We start from the raw sequence: 19,027 nt of genomic DNA on the forward strand, positions 1-19,027 counted from the left end.
CAAGTTCAGCCCTTCTTGTTCACCCTCATGTTGCTTCAAACCCATACGGCTTCCTTTCTTCCGTGGAACACAAATGGAGATGTTAGGCAGAATTACAGCCTCATTCCTTTCACTTTCATTGTATAGAAAAACATACTATGAAAGTGAATGGTGACTGTGTATGTCTACGTTTCTTTTGTGTGTGTGTGTGTTTCATTGAAGAAAGAATGTTGGGTTTTTTAAACAACATAAGCTCATTAAAAGATGACCGAATTTTAATTATTGGTGGAACTCTTTCTTTGCGGAAACCACGTGTTCAGATTTGGCAGAAGATGGCGCTGCTGTCTAACAATGGTTTGCCTATGAACGTCTTCACAAAAGTTGTCTTTAAATGTGGTTTTAAAGTTACAAGAAGTCAAATAAAAACAACAGCAACAGGAAATTTATAGATTTATTAATGTAGGATGGCAATTTGCTCAATCACAAGCTAGCAATACAGAGTAACAAAATTAGGTTTGGCTTAAGCAAAAGTCACCCCAGGGTTATTTAAGACATTGATCCGTAAAGCTGACAGTAATGCTATTCCACCTGTTCTTCCATAAAATCCATGTTAACTCACTTCTTGTGGGAAGAATTTCAGAGTGTTTTTTTTAGGGAAAGATCTGTTAAAGCTACACAGCACTGTTGCTTTTTGTATTCAGCAGGTGGCAATATGTAATTTTAGCCTATATTTTTCATTAAAATATTTTTTAAAACTATTGATTGTAATTTTAATAGTTTATAATAATAAATATTTTATAATAACTCTTCTGTTGGATGGTTGAATAGAAATTTTATCTTATTTTCATATAACTCTTTATTAAATTTCAGACATTTAATGAACTGTACATGCACTTAAAATGAAAAAACAACAAATGAAAAGAGAGCATTGTGTTTACTTTCTAATCAGACATAAAAAGCAATGAAGAGAAGCAACAAGTGTTCAAAATGGAAAATATGTAAATTAGTGCTGTCTAAAGATTAATCGCGATTAATCGCATCCAAAATAAAAGTTTTTGTTTACATAATATATGTATGTGTGCTGTGTATATTTATTATGTGTGTGTGTATATATATATATATATATATATATATATATATATATATAAATACACACACATGTATATATTTCAGAAAAATATGTTATGTTTATATATTAAATATATTTATTTATAATATAAGTTATATGAATATAAATATAGACATGTAAATACATGTAAATATTTTCAAAATATATACTGTATGTGTGTGTATTTATATATATATATACACAGAACACACACATATTATGCAAACAAAAACTTTTATTTTGACAGCATTAAAAATTTTTATATTGATACATCAATTTACCAAAGCAAAAATTCTAATCTGAAAATAAACAACAAAAAACAGTATATACAAGTATGATGAATATATAATATTTATATTTATATTTAAACATTTAATTTTCCTAGAATAGCCTTGCATTAACATTCAGCAGCATTATCTTTGTGGGTTGGAACTGTCTTAATGGCACATACAATTCACACATTAAAAGCATATACATGTTTCTGGAGAAAAGACCGGTGTGTAGCTCGATAATCTTTTCTTTTTTAAATTTCTTTTCTTTATTTGTATTATAAAAAGCGCTATACAAAAAACTTTGAATTAAACCTTGATTTCGATTACAGGACTGCATATAGCACTAATAGGGAGGAGTGTGTATGTATATGTGTGTGTGTGTGTGTGTGTGTGTGTTCTTGCTGTTATTTTAAGTCAAATATGCATGCGAGTCATAGTGATATGCTGTAGCCCACGTGTCCAAATTCTCCGACCTTTTGAGTGAGGACATTACATTGTTTCCCAGTAATATTATTGTCAGCTTAAGTGTTAGGTCAACAACAGACAAACAAGCACACTAACAGTGGCTTTAACAGGAACACAGTTTCACATGTAATCCAATCACTACCTTCATAAAACCGATAATGAACTAATTGACCAAGTCTTTAAGGGCACTCATTTGGATAATCTGAAACCAATACAGCATGCTTGTTCACATGTGGTATCTAAATTATATTTTGCAATTGAAGATTTTATTTGCCAAGTTTTATTATACAAAATAAAAATCTTGGTTCAAATGTTTACAGTGCATATTGCAGGTTAATTTTTTTTCTTCCAAATGAATATATAAACTTGTATGAAAATACCATATGAACCGTTAATGCAGGATTTGAAAATGTTTTACAAGACGTGAGTGCACAAATTTAGAAGAAAAAGTGACGCTTTCCTTGACGGCTCTCAAAAACCGCTTTTTTTTTCAATATATTACGTCACATAAGGGAGTCGTGTGCCGCGCGCTGCTGATGTTCAGTGGAGCGCGCGCGCGTCAGTGTGTTTTCGAGAGTTATTTTTATTTCAATTTATCATCGTCATGGTAAATTGTGTTTGTGGAGGTAACACTAACTCCAGCCTGTCAGGACATGGAGTCCACAGGTTTCCTAACAAGAAATAGGACGGTATCTTCTGGGCCTCGGTGCGTTTGTGCAGCTGAAGAGACGGGACTTCACTGATGCATCTGCTTCGAGAAACGCGGTGGTGTGTAGCTTAACGATCACTTTACACCGGAGGAGTATCATCGATATGAGTTCCACATGGGATGCCGAAGCAAGAGCCTAGTGAGACTCGGTGCGCACAGAGACATGATGCTCACGGATCCGTCAGAGATGCTGCTCCACGAAAATGTCAACTGTGCACCGCAAGTCTTGTTTTTTAACATTTGCTAATTACCAAATCAGTGAATATAATTATTTAAATAATGCTAATATTATAACCATCAAGTCTAGTTACAGCTTAGTGTCATTGTTTGTACAACTAATCGGTAACTTTTTTTGTCATGTGGTGTGTTTATAAGGCTTTAGAAGATAGGAGTGTGAAGATCTGAAGCTGTGGAGGCCAGCCGTTATTAACACCTCTACTGGACTGCAGCGTCCACTCCTGATGGAGATGCAGATGTGATGGAGGCCGAGTGGAAAAGCATGGTCAGCAGTGAATGTGATCTAAACGTAAGCTTCTCTCACCATATGTGTCAGGCCTCATGGAGTCTCTGAGAGGGGAATACTGCAGGTCACCTCAGGCTCCACGAGAACACAGCACTGTCTGTCTTCCACTACACCTGCTCCTCTCTCCAGATCCCTCCAGAGGATCAACAAGATCAGGCTGCTGGCGTGTATCTAGCACAGCATTCACCATTTAACACTATATTTTTTTTTTTTTTAAAGTTGAAATGTTGTGTTTTGAGTTAGGTATTATCTGTGCTATGAAATATTTGTTATAATTTAGTGCTGCATAAATAAAACTGAATTGAATTAACCATAAATGCAGATCTGCTTGATATATATATATATATATATATATATATATAATGATGTAAACTTCATAAACAAGTTTTTATACAGTAAAACAATTTGTGATTGTGATTATTTTTTTATTGTGACCAAAATGGGGCCATTCAAAATCTTTATAAATTCCTCCTTCCTTTATAAAGTCTTCTAAGGGCTGACACAACAGCCGTTGCTTGATGTGCACAGAACACCACAGGCCCAGCGGACAACTTGCCTGTCAATAATTATTGTGTTATACCAATAGGATCAAGAAGTGTCATTTACTGGTAGTCGTGACCTAAATATAGGCAACTTGTAATTGAGAAACAAAATTATTCAGATAGTTTAAATATTCAGATCTTTAATTTACTATGTATTTATACATATAAATATTCAGCTCAGATTAATAATTGATCTCTGCCTAAACATACATGTGTCTTCTGGCCTGGAGAGGTCCATGCTCCTGTCTGAAGTGCATATATAGGTTATCTGTAGCACATACGGGTTCAGACAGCAAGCCTCAAAGCCTGGGTGCAGACTCAGACACTGCACATCAAGTGTGGGGGTCACATTCTCCACTAAGACCCGGTGTGTAACGCATCTAACTCCCTGCAGCACTGACTTTACTCAGCTGTGACCATGGCCTTGCATTTACCACACAAGCACCTATGAATCAAAAACGTGTTTATCTCTCTCTCCTGCGGTGATGAGAAACCGCTATATAACGTAACCTTAGTGTCGGATATTAACGAGTTGTGACGCCTGATCAACGCTTATTAGTTTCTGTTACTGGTAAGTATCAATATTCGTAGATGACCAATACTAGCTTTGCTATTGCCTGATTAATACATATCGTTAGCTAAGGTGTGTGTATATCAACTCAATCTGTCTCCTCTGACCGTTGTTCTGTCTAATCCTGACCTGTCCCTGCTCTCTTGGCCGCATAGCAGGCTCATAATTTTATCTGTGGTCCGTCATACGAGTGTAAATAAACATTTAAAATTTCCTCAGCGTCCGAACTGTCATTGCGATCCATTGCTTTCCTATGATTAACATGCACCTCTCTCCCTTTTGATGCGTCACTTCCGGTTTTGGCGGTTTTCAGATGCGGAAGTAAAATTCTCTCATAAAAACGACTCCAGAAGCCTTAATAGCGTATTTTAAAGTTTATTTTAAAGAAAATCTAGTTCCTACATTATTTTTCTATACATCGACTCACTGGGGTCTCTAACCTGAAATATGCCCTTTAATACTAAATAAAATAAAGCAAATAATCTAAATACTGGAGCAAAAGGGAAAATACTGATAGTATTTGATTTATATATAAACTGAAACAATAATGAGATACCTTATCATCCCATTTCACTTCTGTTATGTGATGTACTATTATGAGAGTACTTGTGTGAGTTTTAAATCTCAAAATATTTGGTAAAATTAGCACCAAGGCCTGCAAGAGCAACTTGGCTGAATGATAATAAAAGCTGAAAAAAGAATTTTGTTTTAAACAAAGTATTTACATTTATTAATATAAATGTAAATGTTTATATTAATAAACATAAAAATGTTTATTTATGTTATATTTATTTTGTAGACACTTTTATATTTTAATATATTATATTTTATAATTGATTTTGAAACTAGATTTCATATTAAATTATTTTTTAACCATTTAAAAATTATTGTTTTAATTTTTGAGTTTATTAAAAAAGTATTATTATTAATCAGTTAATTATTATTCATCATTTATTATTATTAACGTGTTAAAATTTTTATATTGATTTAGTACACTTTTATGCATCAATATATCATATAATATTTCATAATTTATTTTATGGTGAAAACAAATTTCATATTAACAGAAATTATTGTTTTAAATTTTGCAATTATTTGAAAAATTATTACTTTTTTTTTTACAATAGACCTAAAGAAAAAGCCAGTAATACTAATACTAATAGTGTAGAAAAAAAAAAAGAATAAGTAGAAAAAAAAGATACGTATGTCCTATTGATGTTTTTTTTTTTTTTTTTTTTTTGGAAATGCTCTGTAAAAACGTAACTTTATTGTTTGTAATTAAATAAAGTGGCAGTATAAAATGTTTATTGCTGTAACACACAGTATCTAAACCTTAATTTAAAAGATTAAGCACAATAAAAGTATTTTTTTTAAAATCATAAATATAGATACCACATCATAATTTTTAATTTTCATCTTGACATTAGTGCATGAAATCTGATTGTCAAAAATATTTTTACATTTTGAAGTTACAGTAAACTAAAATGCACAATGCTTTTGTTTTAGTCCCAAAGACTTGACCCAATAAGCACACCCAGAGGTCATGCTGTATCACTGCAGACACCACCCAAGACCATTTACATTAATCAAATACATTAATCTGTGTAATCTCTTGTAATTACCCAGATTTGCTTGGTTTAATAAAAATAATCCCCCTCAATTAGACCCCCTGCCTCTAACTCTCTTGTACCCCACTTTGCTACTAATTGCGTGGTTAAATATGCGGAGCATTTAAATTAAGTTGTGTTAGCGCTCTGGTTATTGCGAGAGAAGTCTTTCTAGAAGGAGGCTTTCTTGGAAGATTCGCAACTGGAGGTGGTGTTGTTTTTCCGAACAGGTGGCTAAACGAACAAACACACAACTTAACGAACGCATTTACCTGTTTACTCGATCCACGCATGCCTCAGAGCCTGACGTCACATCTGCTACCAAATTAATCGTTTGTTGGACTAATCTTTGCCAGCACTTCTTGAAAAGACGGAACACACAAGGAAAGACAAAGAAAATCGAACCAGGACAACATGTTATAAAGTGGGTTTTCGACCACTAAGCCACAGATTCCAAGATCTAACAATACAGAAATGGAGGACAACGCATGCCGCGGCAATCGAGAACAACTGGGACTTCAGTTCACTATTGACTATCTGTTGTACAATAAAGGACGCAACGATGAGAGGGCAGAACCAGAGGACAATGGCCCTCCATCTGAAGGTCTTCAAAGCACAGTCAATGAAACTCTCTCAGAGCAGAATAGCGAAAAATCAGAGGACCGGGAATATGAAGAAAACAGATGTGAAGAGGAACATGAGAAGACAAATCTGAAGAGTGAAGGAACGGATGAGAAGCCAGCGCAGTCCTACATTGCCCTCATTTCCATGGCCATCCTGGATTCAGATGAAAAGAAGCTCCTGCTATGTGATATTTACCAATGGATCATGGATCACTATCCTTACTTCAAAAGCAAGGTATTGTCTCTTCATGAAAGCAACTAAGTGTCCTCAAAGAGTTCTGTCTGGAAGTTAGGTTAAGCAATTTTGTACAAATCTTTCAAAAAGTCAAAGATCTGTAAGATGTTCAACAACAACTTACATCTCACCAACATACTTCTTAGTGATCTACATCCTTGCGACTTCTTCCCAATTACTTCCCATTTGTAATCATAACCAAACGGTAGCTCTAATTGAATTCAATGTTTAAACATTACTTGAAGTGCTCAAAAGTCTACAAAACCTTTCAGAAGTAGCAAAGCACTTCTTCAGAAGACCTACTGCACAAAGAAAGAAAGCGAAACAAACTAGAACAAATATTATGAACTTGAATTTGAATTTGCGATCTGACAAAGCACAGGATTTTACATTAAGATTTTGAATCCCACAATCTGGTGAAGACTTACATATGGGTTTTTATCTGTAAATCCAAAAGTTTTGATCGAAAGCGAATTTGAGTCACAACATCAAAATTTTGGTCTGATTTGCAAGATATTGTAGTCCAACTCTGAGAACTCATATTCATTATTAAGTCAAAGTATCATCTCTGGCTTTCAGATGAGTCATAATTCACGTACTCTTTAAACAGGACAAGAACTGGAGAAACAGCGTCAGACACAATCTCTCTTTGAACGAGTGCTTCATCAAAGCCGGTCGCAGTGACAATGGCAAGGGCCATTTCTGGGCTATTCATCCGGCCAACTTTCAAGACTTCTCTAATGGGGACTACCACCGGCGACGTGCCCGGAGAAGGATTCGCAGAGTTACAGGGCAGCTGCCCTTCGCACTACCCACGCGTTACCAAAGCCTCAGCCACCTGAAACGGACACCATGTTGGTGTTGTCCACCGACGCATCCATTGATTTGCTTCTCGCCCAGAGTGTACTGGAACTGGGCTGCACTTCAGACACACCGTAGGCCATCCCTTCATGGACTGATATAACCGGAGCTACACTGAATTATTTCTTCATGCTGTTCAAGTGTTGGAAATGTAATTGTACATATTTTGTAAGCCAAGTGCAAAACTGTTTGTGAAACAGAAATGAATAAATTTGGAAAGTATTTACAAAGTGTTGCACTTTTTTTTACTCATTGCATTTTCTTAAAGGAATATTCCAGGTTAAATAGAATATTGTGACATAATGTTTATTGCTACAAAAAAATAATTTCCACTCATCACAAAAAATTGAGGTTACGATGAGTCACTTACTGTGGAAGGGCCATTTTTTGAAATGTGAGGCATATCACTTACATTAACTCTTCTGTTAAAACTTGTGTATTACTGTGTAAATCATCGTTTTAACAGGCGCTTTTTAGTGTTTATGGCATTACATTGTCATGTCAACTTTACACAAAAAGGGTAGTTTTTTTTGTTTTTGTTTTTTTTACAATAAAATCACATTGACACACATATTTACATCTATATTATTGAAACCATACGTTTTTTTAATGTTTACAGATTGGCCCCCATTTACTTCCATTGTAAGTGCCTCAATACTTTTTTGCATAAATCAACATTATGTACTCGACCCGGAATACATAAACCAAATATTAAATAAAATAAATTTAATAAACGCTTTTATAGTTTTAACTAATGAGGTCCATAAGGAAGAAAAAAAAAATCCTGTGCGCTTAAACAGATATAGGAAAGCTGTGTGAAACCTTAGACTGCAACAGAACAAATTCTTAAGACCAGTAATACAATAATACCATTTAATTTCTCACCAAGCGTGTTAGTGTGCAAGCATCTCTCTGGGAGCACATTGTGCATGGTGTAAAAAAGTGAACACATTCTTCACGGCTGCGGCCACTCCAGATAATAATTAGACAGAAGAGCTCAGAAGCCAAATCTTGAGTCCTAAGAGATTTCGGCAGGCTGCCCAAAGCCGACTCCGGGATAAGTACCCAGATAATCCCATAAATCTCCATGCAGTTTCGAAAAATAGGAAGCTTATCACACAGCATAATCTGGTAAGCGTTCCTGGGGTGAGGACCTACACTGCTGCTGGAGAATATGGAGGGAAGGATGAGGTAGTCGAGTGTGGGGCAAGATGAAGCCTTAAAACTGCATTACCTCGAGCAGAACAAGAGGGTCATGAGCTAATGTGAGTCATCTGGACAGAATAATTAGTGGCTAAAATATGATTTCAGCTTACATTCTTTCTGACGCCTCTGAAATCGGTTTCTAATTCCTACCAGCTTCAGGAAGACAGCACTCATCCCACTTCACTTTCGAAAAGATAAAATGAAGACACCACGTATGCAGTCATTTGCATAACCTTGACCCACTTGGAGAAAAGAAGTCAAATTAGTGACTCTATTCATACACCCTATTCATGCACATTTATGTCACACTTGCTGTAAAGACGTCACATTTGCTACAAAATAAAACAATAATAATAAAAATAAAAATCTAGGGTACTCGTCAAAATTCTTTTTGACATTTGTATTCAGAGAGGTCTTAATAATAATGTCATATATACAGTACTGTTTTAAAATAATAAATAATAATGATATTTAAATTCAACCTAGTTATCGTTATTGGTAAAATCGGGCGAGATATATATGTGTGTGTGTGTTTATGTATGTATGTTTTAATATGTATGTATATATTAAGATATCACCCGATTTTACTGATAATGACAAGAAGGTTGGATTTAAATACCATTATTATTTTTTATTCATATTATTTTAATATTTAAATACTTCATTATTTAATAAAAATTTATTTATATTTATATCTTACATTTTAGATATTTTATACAAGATCCTGAGCATGCGGTTTTCTTATAAATGCATTAAAATATTATTTGAATATTTATCAATACTATTTCAATAGTTGATTATTTAATAAAAATGTATTTATATATAATTATTTTTATATTTTATTGGAAAAATGTCATGAGAACTATTTTCCGCTACAAAAAATACATGCATAATTGTTTTAAGGCATAATTATAGAAGAAAGGAGTAGGAACCTAGCCAAGAAACAAGGTTTTTAAGCAATTATCACTCTTACAAAGCCATCTAATTAAATTTTCTTAACCAAATCTTTCTTTTCTTGCATTAATTTGCTTAATTCCCATGAATGGTCCTCGGCATTAAATCCTCTTGCCTTTGACAGCTTTAGGATGTTAATACTCTTGCATATGCGTGCCTTATGCTTATAAGATACAAGCTGTTGAACAGGTTGCAGTTTGCACTCTCTCTCTCTCTCTTCATCTCATTTATACACACTCATGCAGTTTTGAGTGAATGTCAGTCTATTTTCATTGCTCTTTTTCAAATAATTTTGGCAATAAATCATCATTGCTATAATGATGCAGTGTCACCACAACAGCAATGAAGCTCACAGTGCAAATGCTCACACGGTCTGACTCACTGTATCTCTGGTAAAGGGCCACATGCATGTGTTACTGACTTGTGTTCATTTTCTCATTTGAATAAAAAGCCTGTTCCCTCAACCCCATTAAGCTGTGGAGCAGTGCTTGGTGTGTTGATCCCCTTAATCTAATTAGGTACATGGGAGAGGACGGGAGGGGGCGGAGATTAACGCTGGAGACGTGGGCCTGATTAACGGGACAGTGGGGTAAGAAGAGATGAGTAGTGAGGCAAAGGCCGATCAAAACATTCTGGCCTCGGTTTTAGTCCAATTCAGCATTCCAAAGCTGATTTGATCAAACGCCTTTACGGTGCCAAAGCTTTCTGCTACCTGGTGATTAACTGTGCAGCGGCTCAGGGTCAGCATAGTTTGGTTAAGACAGACTTACCCCAGATCATCAGACACTGAAGGCTGCCTATTGTACAGATCTGAATTCTGAGGGGTTTTTTTGGATACCAAACTTATTGCAACAGATGTATGCAGTGTTGGGGAAGCTTCTTTAAATATTTAGCGTGACAAGTTCCAGTCAAGATGACTGAATGGTGAAAGTATCATTGTTTTGGATGCTCTTGTTGGCACCTTTCAGCTTCGTTTTAGTGGAGAAAGACAGGATATGAATGTGAGGAAAGAGAGCACCATTGTAGCTATTATATTGTATCTGTACACAATCTAACCACTAGGTGGCAGAATAATCTCACTTACCTTGTACTCACAGGATTTATTTATTCACCGTACTTTTAATTAAAGAGCGGTCAGGTATCAACCGTTTCCATTTAGCTATACAAAAGTTCGTTGTGCTGCTTGATGTTTCAACAAGATGTTTGTTAACGTGTTAATTAAATGTATTATAGGCCTAATTATAAACACACTGGTTTGTAGCGTAAAATAGTTGTTATTCTTGTAGCGGAAAATGAATCGGAAGTCTCGCGCATTCACAGGAAATAGCGTACGTCCGTGTTTAAAAATAAAGTGAAAACTACACTATATGGTAAATAGTACACTTGTATGTGCTTGTTGAGCATTTCATCTCAAAACCGATTCTTCTCACCGTATTAGGAGAACAATCTATCTGTCAATGTGCTTTCTTAACCTGAAAAATACACTGTAAACAAATAATGAAATGAATGAAAACGGATAATAGTCATAATGTGTACAGCAGAAAAAAAAGCTACGAATGACTTTCTGATTCAGTTTTCAACCTTAAACCAACTGTTTTTTGTCCAGCAGGGGGATCCTAAACCAACAAAACCACTGGACAATGAAACAAAGAGGACCTTGCTTGGCAAGCAACATGATCTCTCCTCTACCTCCCTATCTTCATCTATCTCCAGTGGTTTCCATGGCGACAACACTTGGTCCTGCCTGCCAGTGATCCTTTTTGACCCCTGAGGGTAACCTTTGGCCTAAGGGGTCATGGCCAGGGTCAAGAGGTCAGTAGTGGCCAGAGGGCGATGAAAGCACTTCTGTGATTGGCTCTCTTACCAGTCCACATATTTTCATTTTGAGGCTTAAGTACAGGCCTCGTCCCTCAGTAAACCAACTAAAAGACTGTACTTCCTCTATTTCCAACAAATACACAGACACACTGCCATAATCTCAGTCCAACATTGTGAGCATTTGATTGCTGACAATGTGTGGCGGATGAATGCATCGGAACACTCTTGAGAAAACAGAAAACGTAGCATCGATCATATTCCCTCTGCGTGAATGTGTGGGTGTGTGTTTGTATGAAACTTCTTGTTAAGGGCTACGGTATCTGCTTTGCATCACCAAGCGGCCTATTCATTTCTTTCACACCTCGTTCTTTATCAGTTGGAGAGAAACCGCAATGGAGTGCTTTTAAAGATGGTAATGTGTCTTCTTCCTCAGCCTTGCATTGAAAGGACTTCATTCCAAGTCGCTGTGCATAATGGCGTCAACTAAATGGCCGAAACATAATGTAAAACCTGCCGGTCACATGACTATAGCCATCCACAGTTCCGTAATTCATCCTTCGGATGATGGGTCGTCAATATTGATTTATGAGCGTAATGGTCATGGACTGATAGAAGGGTAGGATGGGGGAAGATGAGTTAAGAGAAGATGGAGAGAAAGAGATAGAGGAGGATAAAGGGGGTGCAGAGGTGAAGGTGGACACGGAGTGCTTGTAGAGCTGGAGAAGGAGGAAAAGGATGGCGCATCCCTAACAAAGACACCAGGTGCCTGGGAGATGGTTAGTACTTGATGCAGGTACCTGCTGTTATTAAAGATTATTCAGTAATATTTCACATTACAGTGTCCTTGCACCTATTACAGATGTAATTAGCAGTGATAGTGGAAGGCAGCGGTGCAATTTACATGTTGTCCATTAGTATTACTTAGTATTATATTGCTCATCTTCAGACTGAATACTGTTAAATATGATCTAAAAACACCTTTTGAGCTACACTGAATAATGATATAACATTGTTTAAATCTACACGTTTAAGTTGAAAGATAACAAACTTATAATAATTTATTCAGGCTCATTTAGTCATATATATATACACACACACACACACACACACACATCCATATATACAGTTAATTTAGAATGTATCACATGACATAGGTTAACTAACAAAACATTTATAATTATTAGATTACATATTACACAGTAAAATAACTTTATATCATGTTTTATCAAAAATGTTTGACTTGAATTTCTATTGCATGCAAAAGACCTTGAAAGAGCTTTAACTTGACCAACATTTCTACATTCTCATTAACCTACCACAGGTCAACATATATTCAAAGGAAGCATCCCTCATAAGCAGGTTAACAACCTCCGCTGAACCCACCGCTATTACATAAGATCTCTGAAGGACTCTTAAAAGGTATTTTAATAGGAACTGTGACCTTTCACCTTCCAGCACTGACACTAAGCTCCTGACCCCACTTACAGACACCAGTGACACTACCATCATTTTAGTTCCTTCCTCCTGTTCATCGTTATCTCCATCTCATTAAAACAGCCATGTTTACTGCTTATTAGGTGGTTGTCTGTTATCCCAGTTTCTGTTGGTTAATATTTTATTATTGTATGTATTCTTTTTAAAGCATATTTGTTGCCATATCACATTGATATGTCATAACTCACCAACAGAGTTTTTCATAAATACCAGAACCATTTGCGAATGCTCATTAGATTCAACACGTCAACTTGCTCAGGAAATAGATTTTTGGGATAAATTAACATAGAACTAACACACATTGGACTAAATATAGCATTCAAAGTTTACTGGCAAAAATTACACAGTGCTTTTCTTTGCTTGCAGTTTTTTTGTACTAACTTGTAGGCCTTTTACTTACATTTATTTGCATTTATTCATTTAATAGAAAAAGTATTAGAACATTACCTTTTTACAGTGTTTTTAAAAAATTGACTTCTACCTGCACAACTCCGCGGAGACCAAGTCTTTGAGGAGCTGTTTGGCTTTGTGCAGTAGGAGAAAACACTGTTAATGATACCATTACAATTGACAGAGGTTAAGAGATGTCAAGACTCTTGTCGAGGAAAGGAGGACTCTCCGACATTAGGACTAACACCCTACAGGACCTCTTGGCTGATTAGCTGCAGTGTCCTCAACTAAAGAGGCTCATGCAATCACACACGCATTTAACACAATGACAATACGACATGTCGTGGCACACAAGAGTCCTTTTCTCGAGATGTTGCGATACGACGCTGTGACACCTCTGCTTCTTGTTCTTCCTCACTCTGTCGAGAAAGCTGTGACCGTAACAGCCGATGTCCGCTCTCTCACATGAGCAAGCAATACCACGGGGTGTTCAGCTGAAGGTATGGATCTCATACACTATTACCAGAGGTGTTAGGAGCCCAGTGGTCTCTCATAGGAAGGCCTGACGCTACAGAAATGGATTTCTCACACTTCAGATAAGTGGCATATGGACAACAAGGTGTCAGCTCATGTACAGCTGTGTCTTACAATGTACGAGTGACACAATATACTTTCATCTAGCAGTTTTCTGAAATTATAAAACATCATATACATATACACAATTAAGTCACAGACTAAAACTAATAACCCTTTAGTGCCGCCTTTATATAAATTGTTAACTAATTTTGTCAAATTAAAAAAAATATATATATATTTGGGGTATATTTGCAGCAATAGCCAAAAATATAATGTATGGGTCAAAATTATAGATTATATCTTTTATGCCAAAAATCATTAGTATATTAAGTAAAGATAATATTCCATGAAGATATTTTGTAAATGTACTACTGCAAATATATCAAAACGTCGTTTTTGATTAGTAATATGCATTGCTAAGAATTCATTTGGACAACTTTAAAGGCGATTTTTCTCAATATTTAGATTTTTTTGCACCCTCAGATTCCAGATTTTCAAATAGTTGTATCTCAGCCAAATATTGTCTTCATAACAAACCATACATCAATGGAAAGCTTATTTATTCAGCTTCCAGATGATGTATAAATCTCAATTTCGAAAAAATTGACACTTAAGACTGGTTTTGTGGTCCAGGGTCACATATATATATGTATGTGTGTGTGTGTGTGTGTAGGTAAAATGAAATGTCACTAAACTTGGACAATTTGAATATAGTTACTGATGAAGAAAATCAAGATTAAATTCAGTAGAACTGACAGAAATTATTGTTAGATTAAATGGATAGTGACATTTTTTCCAGCGTAATTTCTTCATATGATCTTTCAAGGTAAAGACATCAATATAAAAGCTCTGAAATCCCTTAAAACAATACGAGGAATCAATGTGTCAAATATCATCAGAGATTATGTGGCCTTTACGGATCCATGTAGCCAATTATTCCATAAGGTCAACATCTATGGCCTTCCAGGTCAGAAGCAGGAGCCCAAGACATTATAATGTATTGAGATATCGGTACCTTCGTCTTTTGGCAGATGTTCAGCAAACACTGTACTGGCTACATTCTAGAAGCTTCCTCAACCTGAGACTAATGACTGTGTAAGTACCAACCACGGAGGAGAGAAAAGCTTGCAAACAAAACTTTCATATCTGTATCTCCAGGATTTTTGATTTAATGTTCTAATCGATGAGTCCCGCAGGCCAAAACAAAAAGGGAGAGAGATTAAAGACCTGCAAAAGCAGACCCGCAATATTTATCAATCCTTCTTCCTCTGGGCTGTGATGTAGAAAATGCGAGGATGCAGGGAATGGCTGACAGTGATAAAGAGAGGAAGGAACAGATAGGGTTGTTGGGGTGTGGATGATGGTTCTCCACACCTTCGCTCGGTTCCTTCGCTTTCCCTCTCTCGAAAATGTTTTTATTAGCCCTGTCAGGTTGCAATTTGCCTAACTGCAAATACACACAGCAGGCTTAATTAAGAATTTTTGACCAGGGAGACTGTCAAGTCCGGAAACATTAAGGAGATGAAACCAGGTGTCGTAAAGATAGATGGACACAAAAATGGAAGGATGAGGGACGAGGAGAACAGAAAGAAGGGAGGGGGAGGAGTGCTCGTGGAGTACAACAACGTGGTATTCTTCTGTTGCTCTGGGCGTCCAATTGAGATGGGGAGGAAAACATGGGGACAAACGATTTTTTATGCATTAACAGCCTGGCGGTGGAGAGCAATAACAAGGACGAGATCGCCACTAAAATGTTTGACATCCTGCATAGAGATCAATGCAAGTCCAGCTTCACGCATTAACACGCCATACACACGTATCACCACACATCCGCCTGCGATACCGGCCCAGATAACATAGCCTGCACCCCAAACACTGCAAAGTGCAGGCCAATCGGCCTCAAGGATGGATCAATTGGAACTCCCTATCAAATGCTGAGATAAAGGTGTGATAACAGTTGGAATTTTGTATTTCATCTGAGTTAATTGGTGAGGCGGACAATATGTTGAAGAACTGTCTTTGTCCATAAAATGATAGTTTGTGGGGTCCAAGACAACATTGGACCCCATTGACCCTATTGTATTAAAGAAAACTGAGATAATATCTTCTTTTGTGTTCCACAGAAGACGGAAAGTCATACAGGTTGGAAATGACATGAGGGTTAGTGAATGAAATTTTTGGGTGAACTGGCCCTTTAAATAGAAGAATGAAGAAAAACAGACATTCGAGTTTTGGATTTCTGTGCAAAATGATTTCTTATTGGTAGACTTTGACATAGTGACTGAACAGAGAGTGATTAAAGTTCACATAATGTGTTTTGGCAACACGGTTTAAGGAGGTGAACTATGCCCCGTGAGTCAGCCAATCCCACAATGCACCAGAACTGTTTCAAAACAGGCAAGTGTGAGGAGACAAACAAGATCACCTGCTTCCAGTAGGAGCATTCATCTTCTAAACAGAAGATTTCAAAAACCTGCATTTCACAGTCAGCCCCCACCGCCTCTCTCTTTCTTCCTCGTATGCTTTCTTTCAATTCCCCCAACTCCATCCAATGAAAATCAATAACCTATTGATCAGTTCCCTCCATTTCCATTATGCCCCGACGACAAAAGAGCCTGCGATTGTTGCGGCAAAATTATATGCTTTTCATCCATTTTGCAAATGACTAACTTGCAAAATTCATAGTGTACTTGAATGGGATTGTCTGGTAAAAGTTAAGCACATGTCAAATCACTCCAAGGAATTTAAGACGTGTTGAGGAGCAAAGCTGATGAAGATGATTGTGTGGTGTCTGGCGATTCAAGGATTTTATTAAAAATGGAAAAAACACAGTATTTGAACCCATTTTCTGCTTTAATGTTGGCACCCCCCCTTCCTTACCCCCATAAAACACATCCAAAGACTCACTCACTCACACACACACACAAACCATAGACAATGCTACAGGCAAAATCAATATTTCGAGAAAGAAAGGGAATATTTTTAGCCGTGTTTGATACAAAATGTTTGGATAAATCATGACTGTGGTAAACGAAGGGAATCTGAAGTGGAAAAAATAAAGGATGCAAAACAAAGAGACGGAGAGCATCTAGAAGATCCCTAGAATAGAAACTGGAGATTTCAGCGGGTCAGCATTGAGGATCAGTGGGACATTATGCAGGACGCAGCTCTATTATGCACAATATGTAGATGTACAGACTTTAGTCGGCCTGTTTAATCTGATGCCAATGAGAACAAGGCAAAACAAAATTCAGAATTCAAGTGGCAAACAAATCTGATAAAATGGTTTATGAAAAAAAAGGAAAAGAAAAAAGAAAAATATTAAACCTATTAAATAGGCCAGGAACGGAAATTATAGGAGTATAGGAGTCTAAGAATTTATAGCTATGAATTTATTAAGCTTAAAGGGATAGTTCACCTAAAATGATAATTCTGTCATTAATTACTCACCCTAATGTCGTTCCAAACCCTTAAGACCTTTTTGATATTTTTGATGAATTACGAAAGCTTTCTGACCCTGCATGGACAGCAACACAACTACCATGTTCAAGGTCCAGAAAGGTAGTAAGGACATGGTTAAAATAGTCCATCAGTGGTTCAACCGTGATTATATGAAACTACAAGAATACTTTCTGTGTGCAAAAGAAAAATAACGACTTCATTCAATAAATTCTTCTCTTCAATATCAGTCTTCACCACGCATTCACGATTGTACCACGATGCAGGAGCCACAATCCGACGGAAAACCCGGATGTGTCTAAGTCTGACACAGAAGAGAGAGAATTGTTGAATAAAGTAGTTCTTTTTTTTTTTCATCAGGTTGAACCACTGATGTCACATGGACTATTTTAACAATGTCCTTACTACCTTTCTGCCTTGAACATGTCAGTTCCCTCGCCGTCTATGCAGGGTCAGAAAGCTCTCGGATTTCATCAAAAAACATCTTAATTTGTGTTCGAAGATGAACGAAGGTCTTACGGGTTTTGAATGGCATGAGTAATTAATGACAGAATTTCTATTTTTGGGTGAACTATCCCTGTAAGTATAAGACACAAAGATAGCACACAGAAAAGCATATGCCTTTGCTATTTCCATGAAACTTTTGGACCCCATTGACTTACAATGTATAGACAAAACCACAGAAACTTTATACATCATCTTTTGTGTTCTGAATAGGAACAAAAACCGTGGATGGAACTACATGATGTATGTACTACATTCTGTGTAAACTATCCTTTTAAAGGGGAAAAAAGACTGAGGCAAATAATAGGCTAGCCCTTAATAATAACAAATTCCGTTTGTACGAACATTTCATTTCTTAACGCTATATGTTGTAGGCCTACATATTTTCTTCTGACTTGTAGATGTAGCTTGTGGTGAGGAAGAGTATTTTGGGCGTTAAGTCCATACAGCTCCCTTGCCAATGCCAATTTGATTGACTCTCTCCAACGCTGAGCGCTGTCAGTTAGCGCTCAGTTCACCTCCTATTGGCTGAGGAGATCCGTTGATCCAATGACACCTGCTCTGATTGGACAAATAAATGGAGGGGGTGAGGACATTGATTTATCTGTGGTATTAGGAGATCAATTAATCCCCATTGTGTGTGCCAGCACAGATAGAAACCAGTGTCTTATTGCTTATGGCTTGTTTCTGCATGGCGAAGATAAGGATCCCCCATCGCTTTCCAGCTCAAACTCAACTCAGATCTGATTGAAACACGTAGCTATTTCGATGCTACCACAAGAGCAACATGTAGAGCTATCAAAAACAGCTGCAAATAATAAGAAAGAAAGACAGAAAGGAAGAAAGAAAGAAGAAACAGCGGGTTGGGGTTGCTGATTCCTACTTTTCAGTTTAAATAAAGATTGGCGCTGGATAAGGGCCATTAATGGAGGAATCAGACAGGCCTTGCTATGTAGGACAAGAGCTGACTGCAGGGAGGTGAGTGGAAGGATCAATACACAGTCGATACACTCAACACTGCTCTGTGCAGACACACACTGCGGGGTGTGAGCGCGCGTGCGTGTGTGGCTTGCAGAGGGGGGTGGAGGGGCATCTGCTCGGATCTGTTCAACCGGGCTGTGAATTGTGAAT

At 36.8% G+C, this 19,027-nt stretch overlaps 1 protein-coding gene and 1 long non-coding RNA gene across 2 annotated transcripts; both read left to right on the forward strand.

The window, feature by feature from the left end:
- Positions 1-5,843: 5,843 nt before the first annotated feature.
- On the forward strand, positions 5,844-7,598 carry foxq2 (forkhead box Q2). Its single transcript, XM_058760460.1, has 2 exons — positions 5,844-6,634; positions 7,245-7,598. Exons 1-2 carry the CDS (start codon positions 6,251-6,253, stop codon positions 7,596-7,598), a joined length of 738 nt encoding a protein of 245 aa, XP_058616443.1. The 5' UTR covers positions 5,844-6,250.
- Positions 7,599-10,856: 3,258 nt separating this feature from the next.
- On the forward strand, positions 10,857-13,047 carry LOC131530281 (uncharacterized). Its single transcript, XR_009268348.1, has 3 exons — positions 10,857-11,025; positions 11,262-12,249; positions 12,795-13,047. It is a non-coding gene; the product is annotated as an uncharacterized LOC131530281 (long non-coding RNA).
- Positions 13,048-19,027: the final 5,980 nt, after the last annotated feature.

This window comes from Onychostoma macrolepis, chromosome 22 (genome assembly GCF_012432095.1).
Source record: "Onychostoma macrolepis isolate SWU-2019 chromosome 22, ASM1243209v1, whole genome shotgun sequence".
In the NCBI taxonomy this organism is placed as follows: domain Eukaryota; kingdom Metazoa; phylum Chordata; class Actinopteri; order Cypriniformes; family Cyprinidae; genus Onychostoma; species Onychostoma macrolepis.

Bases quoted from the DNA above. Each gene is read 5' to 3' on its own strand.
- foxq2 (XM_058760460.1), top strand. From the start codon at position 6,251: ATGGAGGACAACGCATGCCGCGGCAATCGAGAACAACTGGGACTTCAG. The intron at 6,635-7,244 runs GTATTGTCTCTT...CTCTTTAAACAG, and splicing joins ATCCTTACTTCAAAAGCAAG to GACAAGAACTGGAGAAACAG.